The sequence below is a fragment of the Lepidothrix coronata genome, unplaced genomic scaffold (genome assembly GCF_001604755.1).
Source record: "Lepidothrix coronata isolate B3197 unplaced genomic scaffold, Lepidothrix_coronata-1.0 Scaffold90, whole genome shotgun sequence".
NCBI lineage: Eukaryota > Metazoa > Chordata > Aves > Passeriformes > Pipridae > Lepidothrix > Lepidothrix coronata.
Genome location: NW_016690270.1, coordinates 3,730,494 through 3,746,494, shown reverse-complemented (window position 1 = coordinate 3,746,494; position 16,001 = coordinate 3,730,494). Strand labels below are relative to the sequence as shown.

Genomic DNA, 16,001 nt, shown 5'->3' with positions numbered 1-16,001 from the left:
GTGTTGGCTGTAAATTGGGCAGATTTCCAGCGTGGTCCAATGGTCCTGGGTCAGTCCTGGGGTGCTTGGGGAGCTACAGTGGGCTCAGCACAGCCCTGAGTCCTGGCAGCTGGATCAGCCCAGGCTCAGTGGGAGAAGGAGGAGCATTTACCTCCTGCACAGGTGATTTGCAGCAGTGCATCACTGCCAGATGTACACCTCTAGAAGTTACTAAAATGAAAGCAAAACACCCAAGGGGAGAGATGGTGTCTCCCGTCTTTGCACACAGAGATGCTTTGGGGATGCATCACCACGCCCAGGTGAGGAGATCTGCAGTGAGAGGAGCTCCCAGACCTGCTCCAGCTCTCCCTGACCAGGAGACGAGCAGGGCTGCACCCTCCCTGTGTGACACCTCCCCACTGAGCTCACGTGGGACTGTGGTGTCTTCCTGTGCAGGGCCTGACACCCATAAATGTGAATAAAAACTGGGTGGTACATCCTGCGTGTGTCTGTTTGGGCCCTCCTGGCTGATGTCACATGGGATCTGTCAGAGGGTTAATCAGGACACAGATGCAGTTGCTCACACCCGTTCCTCATTGCAAATGAGTCAGGCAACGGAGCAAAAAATAGCAAACAAAAAGGAAAATGTTTTTATTTGCTTCACTAACTCTGCTCATGGGAGATTTGTATTGCATTACCTGCCAGCAAGTGAATAAGTAGGTATTTTCCTACCCTGGACACAACTTTGGGCTGGGAGGTGTCTCTTCTGCTCTCAGAGCATGTGGTTTGGTAAAACTGTGCTAGTCAGTGCTCACTGCCAGTCTCAGGACAAATAAAGGGGTTGAGTTATTCCCCCATCCCTCATGGTGGAGCAGGAAAACCAGGAGGCTCAAGCCTGCTGGATGACAGCTGTCCCCTACCCTGGCTGCTCCCCGTGTCCCTGACAGAGAGTTTCCCTCTGTGGGTGTTCTGGAAAGGTTTCCACTGCTCCTGAGGCTTGGTGGAGTCTGCTGCAGTGCATCTCCTCCTCCCAGCTTTGGAAACAGCCCCTGGAGCCAACGGTGCTCGACGGAGGAGCTCAGGAATTGCTGCAATGAAGTCTGGAGGAGCAGGGCTGGGCAGGCACCCAGGCACCCTGAGCTGTGGGACACCCACCAGGGCACAGGGGCTGCTCCTGGCCTTGCTGGGGCTCCTCAGCTTGCCTGTGGCTCGTGGTGAGTATGGGGCCATGGGATGCATGGGGAGGACCAGAGAAACCTGCCTGGATCCCATCTTGCTGCTCAGGGGCTGGGGTGGGTGATGCCACCACCCCCAAGCTGAGGACCCAGTGTTTGATGCTCTCACAGCCCTGCCTGGTGCCTTTGCCCACAGGGGCACCCTGGGCCATCCCATCCCCCTGGGATGCTCCCTGGGGCTGGGGAAGGGGCCAGGGAATGGAATTCTCACCCCAGGAGGTCTCATCCTGCCACAGGTGACTGTGGGCCCCCACCTGCCATGACCTACTCCAGACCATCCAGCAACGAGCACCCCAGCAGCTTCCCCGTGGGATCCAGAGTGACCTACACGTGCATCGAGGGTGCCCTCAAAATCCCTGGGCTGCCAGACACGGTGGAGTGCCTGCCTGGCAACCTCTGGTCCAAGCTGCCCGAGCCCTGTGGCCGTAAATATCTCCTTCCTCTGTAACACAGCTCCTGTCTCTCTCGCTTGGCTTGAAATTCCTGCCCCTTCCAGGGGCTGCTCTTGTGCTGTCCCTGGCAAGGGACAAACCTTCTTCCCTTCTCTGCTGCTCCTTGGGGTGCTGGTGGCTGGTGCTCTGGAAGAGGGGCCAGTTGGAGGGGGGCTGGGTGCTCTTGTGCTGCCCCACAGCACATTCCTGAGGCTCCTGATGTCCCACTAACACTGTCCCCTGAGCACTTAATGCCTCTGCACCCACGCTTTGGTGCATTTAACAGCTTAGCAGGCCTGGCAAGGAAACAGGATTAACCTGCAGTGAGCACAAGGAGCTTTCCAGCAGCGCTGCAGCGAGGGCACCCCTGTGATCCCAAGGTTTATTTGGCCAGCGAGGGCACCCCTGTGATCCCAAGGTTTATTTGGCACCCTCCTGGTGGGCAGCTCTTTCAGGCTGGCTCTCCTTGGCTGCCAGGGAGCTGCACTGCCCCAACCAGGTTGAGGTTTGCTGCCCTGTCCAAGGAGGATGAGGTGATGAACTTCTTCCCTGTGGGCACCAACGTGACCTACGTCTGCCGTCCTGGCTACGAGAACACCTCGGAAAGCTCCCCCACCAGCACCTGCCTGGAGAACCTGACGTGGTCAGAAGCTGCTGAGCTGTGCAGGAGTGAGTATTTGAGTATCTCTGCTCTGCTCTGCTCCCCAAAAAGCAGCCTTGGAGTTCAGAGCAGGTTGAGTGTCCGCTCCCAACCTGCATCCCAAAATGCAGCCAGGTCATCCCCATCCCAACAGCTCCATTAATACAAAATGAGGTGGATATTCCTTGACATTCCTATTTAAAACTGAACAGCAGAAGCAGCAGAAGTATCAGTAATGTTCCTTTTTTTTTTTTTTTTCCTGCTGGCATAAACAGATATGGTTTGATTTTCACGTTAGGAAATGTTTGGTTGGACTTGATGATCTTAGAGGTCTTTTCCAACCTTAATGAATTTATGATCCCAAAGATGTTTGAGTTGGGCACGTGCACAGGACAAAGCCTAACTCACTGTTCTAGTGAACTTCAAAATGAAAACAAGGTGTGTTTCTTGGTGAAATCCAGGGAATATTAGGACTGACGAGGTGACAGCAATATTTTTCCTGTCCCTGATCCAGCCTTTTTTCTTTGCCCATCACCCTGTGCCCTGGTCTGTCCCCCCAGGAAGGTCCTGTGGTGCCCTGGCAGCGCTGCCTGGAGGGAGGATGGTGCCCCTCACAGACCTGCAGTTTGGTGCCAGAGTGGACGTGTTCTGTGAGGATGGGTGAGTGATGGGGCTCTGCCCACACCGGTGCTGATGCTGGGATACAGCTCTGGAATGAGACACAGCTGGAGGGAAGGGACCAGGGTCTGATTTGTGGCTGCCTTTTCCTTCAAGTGCCCAGCCAGAGGAAGTTTAACTGCCCCAGGGCAGGGTGTCCAACCTAACAGAGCCATTTGTAATGTCAGTTTATAAATACAGACTCCAAAACAAGCTACTTAAAACATTTCAGCTTAAGTTATTTGTGATGTATTGAAAAAAAAAAGGGGGGTTGTGGTGGAACTTTTAAAATCCAGTTATGCTCAGCTGGGAGGCTGCAGTGAAGCACAAATTCCATCACTCAGGGAGCTGACTCATGGTTGCTGCCTGCTTTCAATCAGGGCCCATGAGCACTGGACTGACCTGAAAAATCCAGCTCTTGCCACTCCAGCCAGTATTCCTCCCTCCCAACAGGAACTAGCTGGCATCATCTGGCTTGTCATGCCCATCTTCAAATATAGCAGAGGGGTTTTTTCCTCTCCCTCGGGACTTGGAGAAAATGACAGCATGTCCCACCCTTCTGGGGTTCAGCTCATCTGTGGAAATCCACACCAGGGTGGAGGGATAATGCTGTTCATCTAAGCAAGATCAGATACCACCCAGCATGTCCACATGATGAGGTTTTCTGAACAGGAGGATGTAATTCAGAGATGGGGGAAGGTGTCAGCTGTCAGCACAAGATGTATGAGCTTCTAGCAAGCCATTGCAAAAGCCACCTTAATTAAATGTAGATTGATCCCTGTTGCCCCTCAGTGGTCCCTGCTGTGCACAGTGGATGCATTTGATTCACAGAATCACAGGCTGGTTTGGGTTGGAAGGGACCTTAAAGATCATCTCATTCCACCCCCTGCCACGGGCAGGGACACCTTCCACTAGCCCAGGTTGCTCCAAGCCCTGTCCAACCTGGCCTTGAGCACTTCCAGGAATGGGCAGTCCACAACTCTCTGGGCACAGATCAGCTGAGAAGGTGCACCAGCCACCCACTGCTGTTTGATTGTTTGCAAAACTTCAGCAAAGCAGCTCCAACACCTGACACCCCAAACAAGGTGCCGGGCAGGAGATGGCCCTGGGGGACACTGGGCACCCTGCCCTGCCCCTCCAGCACCGAGGGCTTCAGCAGGGCCAGATAAGTGACCCCAGGGAGCTGCAGTTGGGCTGAGCCCCAGCCTTTGGAGCTGCTGAGTGTGCTCAGCAGGGAGCTCCCCCCTCCTCACCCCATCCCGCTGGGACACAGCAGCGTGGGAAGGGCTCTGGCTGCCGGCAGCCTGGATCCCAGCGCTGTTCTCCAGCGGGAAGCAGGCAGGGAGAAAGAGTCCCTGATTCAGCAAACCCGAGCCCGATGCACCCGTGTGGGAACCCACATTTAACCTCGGTGCTGTCTGGCATTCCCTGCGTGCTCTGCCAGCCGCCAGCCCCGACTTTTCCCAGCCCTGCCGTGGAAGATGCACTCAGTGAGTCAGAAAACCACCTAAAAATAGATGAACACACATTCTGGCAGAGCAAGGCGAGGAGCTCTCCTGTTAACCAGCGTGGGTCTGCACCTCTGCTTGCTTTAAAACTGCCTTTTCTACATTCCTGATCATGCACATATGGGGAAGGGGGGCAGTATTCTCAGTTTCTGGATAGTTACACCGTTTTTTTCTGTGTGTATCTTCACTTAGGTACAAATTAATTGGAAATAATTTCGTCTGGTGCCAGCTTAAAGGAAACGACGTTGAGTGGAGTCAACTTCCAACCTGTGAATGTAAGATTCATCCTTAACTGTAAGATTAAACCTTACTTTTGACTTCACTCCACTAGATCCTGCACCCCAATGTCTAGTCCAAAGATCTCTTTGTGCCATGTTTTTGTTGATATTCTGTGGCCCACCCGTCCCCAAAACTGCAGCTGGCACTATTTCAGCAGTTTTGCTCCCACAAGAACAACATGTTTTCTCATGACTTAAAAGTTGCAGTGAAGGTGGCGGGGTGAGATTTCCAGGAATCCTGAGCTAGGGCACGTCCTGCTTATTTTTTGTGACCCTTGTATCGAGAGGGAGAAAGATGTGACAAGAGAAACACTAAAAAAAGAGAGAAAATTGGGACAGGCAGCAGTGCTAGTTGCCCATCTAGTTACAGCAGTGCTGGTTACCCACCTTCAGTTGTCCAGAATGTTTATTGCCTTCAAGAATCTTAGGTGGACTCAAGGAACATTTTGTATTTTCCTTATTACCGAAGCTTTTGACAAACACTCGTGTCGTCCTCTTTCCTGCAGTGATTACCTGCTCTTCACCTCCTCCAATCAGCAATGGGAGGCATGATGGTGAAGGTGTGGAAAATTTTGCTTATAACTCAACGGTGACATACAGCTGTGCCCCTGGATTCCAGCTCCTCGGGAATGCGAGCATCCGCTGCACGAGCACGGACAAAACCAACGGAGTCTGGAGCGGAGCTGTGCCCAAGTGCAAAGGTGGATTCATCCCAATTTTCTCTTTATTACTATTTAGAATTTATTATGAGTTCGGTATTTAGGACGAATCGGCTCAAAACATTGTGATTGTGTGGTACAGGGCATGTCAAACGTCAGTAATAAGGCAATTTTAAAGAGGAAAAAATGCAGTGCTGGAGTAAGAACAGAACTGTGCAAGCAAGACCTAGTGCTCCCTGCAATGCTCACTCTTTGTCCCCTAGAGAAAAGCTCAGCTGTCAAACTTGGAGTAAAAAACCTGGAAAGGAGTGTCCCTCCCCAGAGTGAGTTGAAATGATTCAGCACTGAACCCAGACCCATTTAATTTGCTCCTTTATCACATTTCTGTCAAAAGGCCATTCAAGGAACTCCACACCGTGGATTTTATTCTTTCAGGTCCCCAGGGAAATGGCATCCAACCCTCTAAGAAGGCTTTATCATGGGAGAGGAAGCTCAGCCTCTATAAGAAGTCACTCCAAAACACCATCTCCTCCCCCCATTCTGGTTCTGTCTCCAAGACACCAGGTCAGTCCTGGAAGCTCATTTGGAGATCGGGGAAATTCCTCAGTGGGACTCCCTGGTTACTCCCAGCCCCAAAACCTGGAGTTTCCATTTTTCCCCATGTCTCCCTTCAGTGTCCAGGAGCTGTGCTACCTCAGCATTCAGGTTTGTCCTACCTTTGTACAAATCCCCAAAACACTCTTCTCCTGGGACCAGCAAAGGATCCGTGTGTCCTCCGAAGCACATGGGGATCTCTGGCATTCTCCCCAAATCCAGCTGCTTTCAGAACTTAAAACTCTCTAAAGTTGCATCATTTTGTGCAAGTGAGTGATTTTTTTTTTTTGGTCATATTCTTTTGTTCTATAAGTTTCCCCTGTATAATTTATATCTTTTGCTGGCTGGGCATCTGGTTCACAGCTCAAGTTTGACTGTGCTGACCTCCTATTCTTAAAAAAGCTTTGCTTGGTGTGAAATATATTTTAATTTATCATTGTTTCCTTGCCCTCATGTTATCCCAGATATTTTTTTAACTCTTTTTTTTTTTTTTTGGCCATTTTGAAAAGCAAGAGATGACTTTGCACCACCTTAGGAGTGCCAGGGCTCCTGCCCTTGCTCCCAAGTGCTGATGCCATCCTTGTTCCACACAGAGAGGTCGTGGGCAGCCAGGAGAAGCTGGACATGGCAGAAGTGCTGCTACACCACATTCCCCATCCGCTGCAAAGGATTATTTTACCCATGAAAAGGGTGAACTTTGGCTCTGTGGGACAAGGGGGGAGCTGTAAGAGTGTTATTGTAAGTAATGAAGCCAAAACACCCACTGGAGGGTCTCCCTACCTGGCCAGAGGGTGGGTGAAGAGTGTTTCTCTGGTGTCAGGGTCAAGCTGAGTTTGCCCACTCCTGATTCGTGTCTCTTTGGTCAAAACCAGAAAATCTGTTACCCCACCTGTGGTGGACAAACCAGCACTGGAAGGATAAAGCAGGAAAACCCTTTACCTGCTCTGCTCCAAAATTGCCCCGTGCAGTGGTTGCACCTGTTAGGGCTCTTACACTTTGCTTTAAGACAAAGACTGAGCTGGATCAGGTCTGTCCCACATGTAAAATGTAATTTTTTACCGGTGAGGTGTTTTTAAATGTTCCCAGAAATTGACTGAAAATCCCTTCTGCAAGCATTGGTCGATCCCCACATTTTCCTCTCCCACCTGAGTTTTCCTTTCAGCAGTTTTCTTCCAACCCCCTGAATCCCGTTGTGATTCCCTGCTGATCTGACCAGCCTTTTCTTTTTCAGGCTGCAGTTTCCCAGAAATCCCACCCCCCCCAAGATGTTCTGCAGGACTTCTGCAGAGCTCAGTTACGTCACAACCCCCCTGACTGAGTGTTTCCACAGCCGCAGGTTTTTTTGCTCACTAGCAACCGCCCTAAACACAGACCCAATCTCTCTGAGGAGCTGAGCTGCTCCCTCAGCTTCCCAGGAATTTCTGGCTGTAGCACAGCCTGGATGTGGATACGCCCATGGCAGCTGCCCCGAGCAGGGCTGTACTGAAAGCAAAACTTGCAGAATTATGAGCTCATTTCTTTTAGGAAGTCATAGAGTTTTAGACATTACATTGAATGTTGATCTTTATATCTTCAGTAGTTTAAGCCCTTCTTTAGCAAAAGCTGCTCTTTTTTTTGTATCAGACCTAAGTTCTTTGAAGTTTATATTTCTACTACAGGAAGATAAAGCCACAAGTGGGCTGGGCATCTCCTAATCTCATAACATAAAGGAGCTACTTCTGCTTTCCAAAGGGAGGAAGGCAGCTCAGTAATGCTGTGAGCACCCTGACTACTCACAGACACAGAAATACAACTGCTAAATATCCTGCCCAGTGTTGTCACACTGCAACAGAGAGACTGGAAATGTCACATTCACGCTGTTGGCTGCTCACCCCATCTTTGTCCTGTAAGAAACACTAAAGCCTTTCTGGGATTTTATCTACATTTAGTAATAAATGGTAATTGTTTATAAAGGATGGTCTGTGAGTTCAACTGCCTGCTGTTCCCCTGTCATGTTTTAGTCTCTTTTCAGGAAGGAATCAGCTTTTAGGAATATCCTGACAATGTTCAGATTTGCTGTTCAGTCAGTCCTTTATCAGCACTCTGAACATTTATTTTCTAAGTTAGACGTGTTTTTTAAAAAATTAGTAAAGAAAGCAAGCAAATCCATGCAGTAAAGCTTGGGAATGTGAGTGTTTCTGGTAAGTGCTCTGGAAAAGGAAGCTGGAGTGATGGATACCTGCCTTAATCCTATTTAGCCATCCTAGGATAGAGATCTGTAGCCCCTCTGCTGTGGCTCAGCCCAGGGATCAGTCCCAGAAGGTTTTGGGAGCTGAGGGCGATATCCCAGGCTGCTGCCAGTGGGAGCAAGCAGGAGGGAGCCGAGGGTGAGTTTCCATGGAAAGCCTGGAGCAACTCCAGCAGCTCAACCTCTGTTTTTGCTGGCCGGTTTTGCCGGACACCTCCCGCTGCCGCAGCCCCGCACCAAACACGGGTCAGGCTGCCCTCTGGACGTGCTCTTCTTCTGCCACCACCATCTGCTTGGTCCGATTTCTGCAGGGAGGGGATGTGGGAGCCAGATAAAGCCGGTGGCCCTCGGTGGCTGCAGCAGGGCAGGCACAGACCTGCTATCACCAGGCTCAGCTGCCGTGCGGGAGGTGCCGGTGCTCGGCCGGTTACTGGGGCAAAACGGGGCAGCAAACGTGGGTGCAGAGGGGCAGACTGCTCTGAGCCTGGTGGTGGGGCAGGTACAGATGTCTCCTGCAAGGCCTCAGGTAGGAAAACAGCCTGGCTCAAGGGTTCAGCCTGTCAGCAAGGGGGATTTCACTGAGCCGAAGCTGCAGCGCTCGGTTCTCCCGGTGTAAGTGGATCCGAACCACTCCCTGAGGAGACTCAACACCATGTGGAGTCTTTGCCAAATACTTTTCAACATCTCCATGTTCCATGCTGAAGTCACTGCCCAGAATTCAGAGTGTTGGTTTTTTTTTTTTTCTGGCTAACAGCTTCCTTTTGCTTTGTGCAGCCACCAGTGACCTGTAAAAATATGTGGCCAAGGTATGTCCATATAATTCTTCATCCCCCTCCCAAGTACGTATTTCAAAGGAGGACCTTACCCAGGCTGCCTGGGTCTCATTGCAAATGATTTCGTTACATCTGCTTGGAGCTTAAATTGTATTGGAAAGGAAAGGAAAGTGGAGAGAAAAAACTAAAGTAAAACAGGTAAGTTTGAGCTTCTCAGTGGAAACATCACTGTTTCCTGCACAGCAAAGGCAAACAGGAAGGTGCAGGTTTGCTGCTGACTGCCCTCTGCTCGGTGTGGGAGCACTGCTCAGCAGAATGGGATGAGGCAGCAAACACAGCCACAACCTTTCCTCTGGCTTTTCCCTCGAGCCCCATGGGTGGGGATCCCAGAACAGCTCCACTTTCCCCATATGGAGCCAAGGCAAAATGCTCCTGTGCCTGACGAGGCCTGAGGACACACCTGAGCCTCTTTGGGCAGCACAGCATCTCCTTCAAAGAGTTTTTAGTCTAACTGGGAGAGTTACAGTGGGAACACTGGTATCCCCACTACCCATGCATAGGGGTTAATAGAAGCAGCCCAATTAGCAGCTTCAAGGTGGGGCTGATTTAAAATTCTCTGCTCTCTTCTGGGCACCTCTCAAGCTGGAGGAGAGCCCTTGTCTCTCTGTTCTTACAGAAAAGCCTCTTTCCATGGAGGTTTGTTCTTTGGGACAGGCAGGTGAAGGTGGTTTGGGGGTCTGGCAGGGTCTGGTGCCCCTGAGCTGTGCTGGGCTGAGCCAGGTGCTGCTGGAGAGGGCAGGTGGCACCAAGGAAGAGTCACCTCTTGTCCCCACATGCAGCAGAGCCAGTGCTGGGGGACGAATGCACTCTTCACCCCCCAAACACACACTCTGGGGTGTGCCCCAGGGTCCACAGCCAGAACCAGCAAGACCCCCCAGGCTGCCCTTTTTGGTTTGGGTCTTTTCTTTTCCTTTGGGAGCTGACAGCTCTGGAGGGAGGGTTGTCTTTACTGGAAGGTGCAGAGAAACGATGCGAGGGAGAGGCTGAGGCAGCGGGTGCCCGCAGAGCCCCGCTGCATTCCTCGGGATGCCAGGCGTGCCCCGCGGAGCCGGCACGGGGGGGGAACCGCGTCTTCCACACCCACTGCCCACCGCAGGCACGGGTTTCGTCAGAGAATTTCCCGGAGCTGAGGTGGCCGGGCGGGGTGCGGGGGTGCTGCGGGAGTGGCCCCGCTGCCCATCGCTCCCCGCCCCGCGGGCAGTGCCGGGGAGACCCGCGATGGGCTCCGGCCGCTGCCGCTCGCTCCTGCCCGCGCTGCTGCTGCTGCTGGTGCTGCTGCTGGTGCTGCCCTCGGCGTGGGGTGAGCCCTCGGGGAGGGACTGGGGGTGCGGTGAGCCCGGACACCTTGTGCGTGTGCTCCGTGGGTGCGTGTGATGTGTCTGAGCGTGTGTGTTCCACGCGGGTGTGTGCCCTCGGTGTGTGTGCGTGTGCTCCATGTACATGTGTTTTGTGTGCTCCCTGTGGGTGGGTGTGTCCCCTGTGGGTGTGTTATCCCTGTCAGTGTATGTTACCCGTGTGTACGTGCTCCTGGGGCTGTGTGTGCCCTGGATGTGTGTGTGTGCTCCCTCTCCATGTGTTCCGTGTGCTCCGTGTGTTCCTTGTGGGAAGGTGTGTGCTCAGTGTGCTCTGTGCGTGTGCTCTGTGTCAGTGGATGTGCTCTGTCTGTACGTGCACTCTGTGTGTGTGTGTGCTCCATGTGTGTGCTCTGTGTGTGTGTGTGCTCCATGTGTGTGCGTGCTCCATGTGTGTGCATGTGTGCACCCCCTCCATGGGCATGTGTGCTCCATATCCATGTCCATGTGTGTGCTCCTTGTGGATGTCTGTGCTCCCTGTGCATGTATGTGCTCCTTGTGCATGTTTGTGCTCCATGTTCATCTTTGTGCTCCACATGCATGTTTGTGCTCCACGTGCATGTTTGTGCTCCACATGCATGTCTGTGCTCCCTGTGCATGTTTGTGCTCCACATGCATGTCTGTGCTCCCTGTGCATGTTTGTGCTCCCTGTGCATGTTTGTGCTCCATGTTCATGTTTGTGCTCCATATGCATGTCTGTGCTCCATGTCCATGTGTACTCCATGTCCATGTGTGTGCTCCACGTGCATGTTTGTGCTCCACATGCATGTCTGTGCTCCCTGTGCATGTTTGTGCTCCCTGTGCATGAATGTGCTCCATGTCCATGTATATGCTCCCCTGTGCATATGTGTGCTCCCTGTGCATGTGTGTGCTCCACATCATGTATGTGCTCCCTGTGCCTGTATGTGCTCCCTGTCCATGTTTGTGCTCCCTGTGCATGAATGTGCTCCTTGTGCATGTATGTGCTCCCTGTGCATGTCTGTGCTCCCTGTGCATGTATGTGCTCCCTGTGCACCTAAGCTCTGTGTGGGTGCCTGTGCTCTGTTTGCATGTGCTCCATGTGTGTGTACCGTGTGCTTCACATGTTCCAGGCGTGCTCTGCTCCACAGGCTGCCCCACTGTGTGTGCCCCACTGTGTGTGCCCCACTGTGTGTGCCCCACTGTGTGTGTGCCACACTCCCCCCCACACTCCGAGTGTGCCCTGCCCGGGGAACAGACAGAGAGGCAGCAGAAGCCCCACTAAATCCCAGTGTATTTTGCCACAGGTGACTGTGGGCCCTTGCCCAATATCAGCCACGCAGAGCCCACAGAGGACGTGAAAGACAAGCAGAGCTTCAGTGAGGGCTCCACGGTGAGGTTTGTCTGTGTCACAGGTTACACCAAACGCCCCTTCCTCTCCGACGCCGTCCAGTGCCTCACAAACTCCCAGTGGTCCCACCTCCCGGAGTTCTGTGGCCGTAAGTATTTCCCTTTCTCTGCCTGGAGACGCTTGTGGAAACATTCAGTGCTTTGGCAATCGCTGTTTCAGGGGTTTCCTCATCAGGAGTGGCCATCAGGATGAAGTGGCTTAGGCAAGGATCTCTTACTGCCCCTTTTTTTTTCCTAGCCCCCACTTTGGGGTTGGAGCCACGTGCTGGCATTTGTGTGCTAATAAAAATAGATCAGTAGCTTGGGAATGATTCAAAGAGAGCAAATTTTAACATCTAAAACTTTTTATATTAAGTAGTCATCTGAGAACGTCTTCTGATAGAATCCTACAATGGTCTGGGTTGGAAGGGACCTTAAAACTCATCTCAGTCCACCTGGTGGAAGGGACACCTTCCACTAGCCCAGGTTGCTCCAAGCCCTGTCCAACCTGGCCTTGGACACTTTCAGGGCTGGAGCAGCCACAGCTTTTCTGGACAACGTGTGCCAGGGCCTCCCCACCGCTATATAAAGAACTTTCTCCTAATATCCAATCTAACCCTGCCCTCTCTCAGTGTGAAGCCTTGTTCCCCTTGCCCTGTCACTCCATATAAATAGTCTCTCTCCATCTGTTTGTAGGTGCCTTTCTGGTTTCATTACACAAATTACCCATCACCTTCTTAAAACTATTTGTGTTATCCATATCCTTTAGTGAGGCTTGTTTGTTATCACCCGGCTTTATGTTTATACACAGTTGAGAATGCAAAATATTGTTGTTTTTGCTTTGTAACTGACATTCCGGTTGTCTCTGTTGCCAGGTAGCTGTCCCAGCCCTCCATATGTGCCATTTGCTAAAATATCACAGGAAGATCAAGCACAGAATTTTTATCCTGTTAATACCACGGTGAAGTACATTTGCCGCCCAGGCTTTGAGAACACCACAGACCAGCTCCCCACCAGCACCTGTCTGGACAACTTAAAGTGGTCAGAAGTCCCTGAGCTGTGTAGGAGTGAGTGTCTCCATGTAATTTTATTTTCTCCAACGCTGTGTTCCTAGTGCCACGTCTGTATTTTAGAATTGCTCTTTTTTAATGGCATTTAACGTGAAATACCACCACTCTCCTGGTTTGCTGTTGCCACACTGTCACCCCCAACCTCGTGGTGTCCTAAGGATAATCTCACTCTTTTCCAGGGAAATCTTGTGGTATTCCAGCAAGTCCAGAACATGGCAAAGTTATTACAGATGATCATCTGCTCGGTGCAAAAGCCACTGTGGCCTGTGACCGTGGGTGAGTGTGAAGCAGCTGCCCACTGCATCCCAGTTGCCTGGCCAGAGACACTGGTGGGTGAACTGGGACATGGGGCTCTGCCCATGTGGAGTCCTTGGCAGCTCTGTGGTGACACGTTCTTGGTCGGTGACAACAAACTTTGGGATGTGCCTTTTCTCCCTGCAGGTACATCCTAGAGGGAGGCTCAGCTTCCATCTTTTGTACCCTATGGGGAAATGAAGTTGTCTGGAGCCAACTTCCAGCTTGTCAGGGTAAGTGAATTGTCCAGTGCTTGACTGGAAATACCAGATATTCCAACTCAGGAATACTGAATTATTTGTTGATTTTACTAAGTCAAGATCTGCCCTGGGCAGGGACACCTTCCACTATCCCAGGTTGCTCCAAGCCCTGTCCAACCTGGCCTTGGACACTTCCAGGGATGGGGCAGCCACAGCTTCTCTGGGCACCCTGTGCCAGGGCCTGCCCACCCTCACGGGGAAGAGTTTCTTCTGTGTATCTAATCTAAACCTTCCCTCCTTCACCTTGAGGCCATTTCCCTTTCTCCAGTCACTCCACGCCTTTGTCCAAAGTCCCTCTCCAGCATCTTGAAGCCCCTTTAAGCACTGGAAGGGGCTCTAAGGTCTTCCCAGAGCCTTCTCTTCTCCAGGCTGAACAACCTCACCTCTCTCAGCCTGGAGATTTCTCCCATCACGGAGAAGAGCATCCCAGGGGCCACCTCCTGAACTGTTTTCTCTTCCTCCCACAGCCATTTCTTGTCCTCCTCCTCCAGCCATTGCCCATGGGCAGCACGATGGCAACAGCACAGAGAAGTTCCTGTATGACTCAGTCACCACCTACACGTGTGACCCTGGGCTGGAGCTCGTGGGGAACAAATCCCTCCGTTGTACAACAGAGAACGGGGTCCTTGGAGTCTGGAATGGGGCTGCTCCCGAGTGCAGGGGTGAGCACTGCTGGGCAATCACCCCATTCTCCAGTGCTTTGTTCTTGCCTGTGCAGATAATTACTCCTAATTCCCTTCTCTCACAAAGGGAAGGGCCCCATCCTGGACAGACATTCCATAGGGTTTGTCTCCAGGGGAGCAGGGTCTGTGTGCAGCAGGGATGTGCTCTGCAAGGTGCCAGGCTCTGCCCAGGGGCACTGTGAGCACAGCTGGACCTGCTTTTACGTTTTTCCCTTCAAGAGGAACAGGCAGAATTTTGACTGAAAACGTGTGAAGTGCACCAGTAACTGCAAAGCTGAGGGAGTGAAGGGATTTGTGTCTCATGTCCAACAACACTTGGGAAATAAAGCCAAGTGGGACAGCAGACTGTCCCCAAGGACTGGAGTGTCACCAAGAGCTCCCTGTGTGACTCTTGCACAGCTCCTGCTGTTCTAGCCTTGGATGCACAAGTCACCTGCCCATGCCATGTTTAGTCTCACTGAACTCATATATATTATATATAAATAGAGGAGCATATAAAATAACACTTTGAGTGCTTTTCCTTTGTCTCTCCCCAGTTAGCACTGCAGCAGAGACAAACCAAACTGAATCCTCCAAAGGGAATCCTTACTGGCTGGGTAAGAGCTCAGTTACTAAAAACTCCTGTTAATTGCTGTAACTGCACCACATTTGGGGCTTTGTTTTTTTAACATGCATTTCATAATTTTCTTCCCTAGCAAGTATCCTCATCCCTAGTTGCATTGGTAAGTAGCTTAAAATTGAAAATATATTCTCCTAACCCAAAGCTGTCATTTGCTGTTAAATACCTGGAGTCAGTGGTTGACTGGGTTCACTCCCCCCACTCCTGAGTGTCCCTGGAAAGGATTTAGGGGTTTCTCTGCTGTTGGGTGGTGGATCAGCTGTCTTAGTATAAAACATTAAATAAATTGAGGGTGAAATGAAAGATGCCAAAGAAACCAACCAAAACCTGCACATCCTGTCACTCTTTAATTGACAAAGTTGCCTTAAAAGGCCTTGGCAGACTTTGAAGCATGAGAGATTTGTGAAGCATGGAAAAGAGACCAAGTACTGAAAGTGTTATGTTTAAAATACAAAAGAAACAGGAAGCTGGCTATAAAAACCCTAAATAAATGAGGATCACACCCTGGACAAGCTCAGCAGGACACCAGGCTCAGCAGTGGCTCCTGTGCTCCATGCTCAGAGGCAGGAGAAGGATTTTGCAATTATCTGGCTCACAGGGAGCCCTGAGGTTGACAGACAGCACCAGCACAGAAAATTTTGCTGCCCAAACTGCAGTATTTCACTTAAATTACACATTAAATTTTGGGTTGGCAGTTGTTTTTTTTTTCCCCTTCTTTGTTAGTTCCCCCAGTAGCCCTTGGAATTCTAGCTGGGATCATCATGAGGCGGAAAGACAATGAAAAACAGTAAGTGACACAAAGCTGCCCCTTGAAAATCTTAACTTTCCCCTAGGGGTAAGTGGATGTTTCCTTTCAAGCTCTGTACCTTCAGTATGTACTTTCATGGTTAGTGCTATCTTCTTGTGTTGCTAATTTGCTTTTTATTCTACACATTTTCTCCCTTCTGTCTCTTCAGCTCTTATAACATGAATTTACAAAAGCACAAGGTGAAGAAGGGAAGGGATGCACCGATGTGCCCGAAGAAGCAGCCCGTGCCATGGAATTCCTATTTTTGGTAGGTTTGCTTGTTCATCTGCCCAAAAGCTTGTGCCAGCCTTCTGCCTGTACCCACGAGTCTCACTGGTGACCTCTAAAAACACGTCCTCAGGGAGTTTCGGGCTCTCAAATGCCAACGGGCTCTCAAGTGCCGTTCGCTGAGAGGCACCGGCGGCTTCACGGGAGGGTTTGGTGCTCACTGGCTGCTCTCTGGGCTCAGCCTGAGGGATTGTGGTCTTCAGCTGTGCCAGGGGAGGTTTAGGTTGGATATTAGGAAGAATTTCTTTGCAGAGAGGGTG

General features: G+C 51.2%; 2 protein-coding genes across 2 annotated transcripts in view; both read left to right on the top strand.

Annotated features, from left to right (window-relative positions):
• The first annotated feature begins 1,473 nt into the window (after window positions 1-1,473).
• On the top strand, window positions 1,474-5,921 carry LOC108500396 (complement decay-accelerating factor-like). Its single transcript, XM_017821285.1, has 6 exons — window positions 1,474-1,639; window positions 2,123-2,314; window positions 2,846-2,945; window positions 4,643-4,725; window positions 5,235-5,429; window positions 5,651-5,921. The coding sequence occupies exons 1-6, from the start codon at window positions 1,474-1,476 to the stop codon at window positions 5,722-5,724; spliced, it is 810 nt and encodes a 269-aa protein (XP_017676774.1). The 3' UTR covers window positions 5,725-5,921.
• A 4,320-nt stretch (window positions 5,922-10,241) lies between these two features.
• Window positions 10,242-16,001, top strand: part of LOC108500448 — an 8,178-nt gene continuing 2,418 nt past the window's right edge. The window contains exons 1-10 of the mRNA XM_017821381.1: window positions 10,242-10,341; window positions 11,659-11,850; window positions 12,616-12,807; window positions 12,990-13,086; window positions 13,252-13,337; window positions 13,832-14,026; window positions 14,584-14,643; window positions 14,743-14,769; window positions 15,390-15,453; window positions 15,623-15,721. Of these exons, the coding sequence (XP_017676870.1) occupies window positions 10,260-10,341; window positions 11,659-11,850; window positions 12,616-12,807; window positions 12,990-13,086; window positions 13,252-13,337; window positions 13,832-14,026; window positions 14,584-14,643; window positions 14,743-14,769; window positions 15,390-15,453; window positions 15,623-15,721 (1,094 nt within the window). The 5' untranslated portion in view covers window positions 10,242-10,259. The remainder of the gene's footprint in view (window positions 10,342-11,658; window positions 11,851-12,615; window positions 12,808-12,989; window positions 13,087-13,251; window positions 13,338-13,831; window positions 14,027-14,583; window positions 14,644-14,742; window positions 14,770-15,389; window positions 15,454-15,622; window positions 15,722-16,001) is intronic.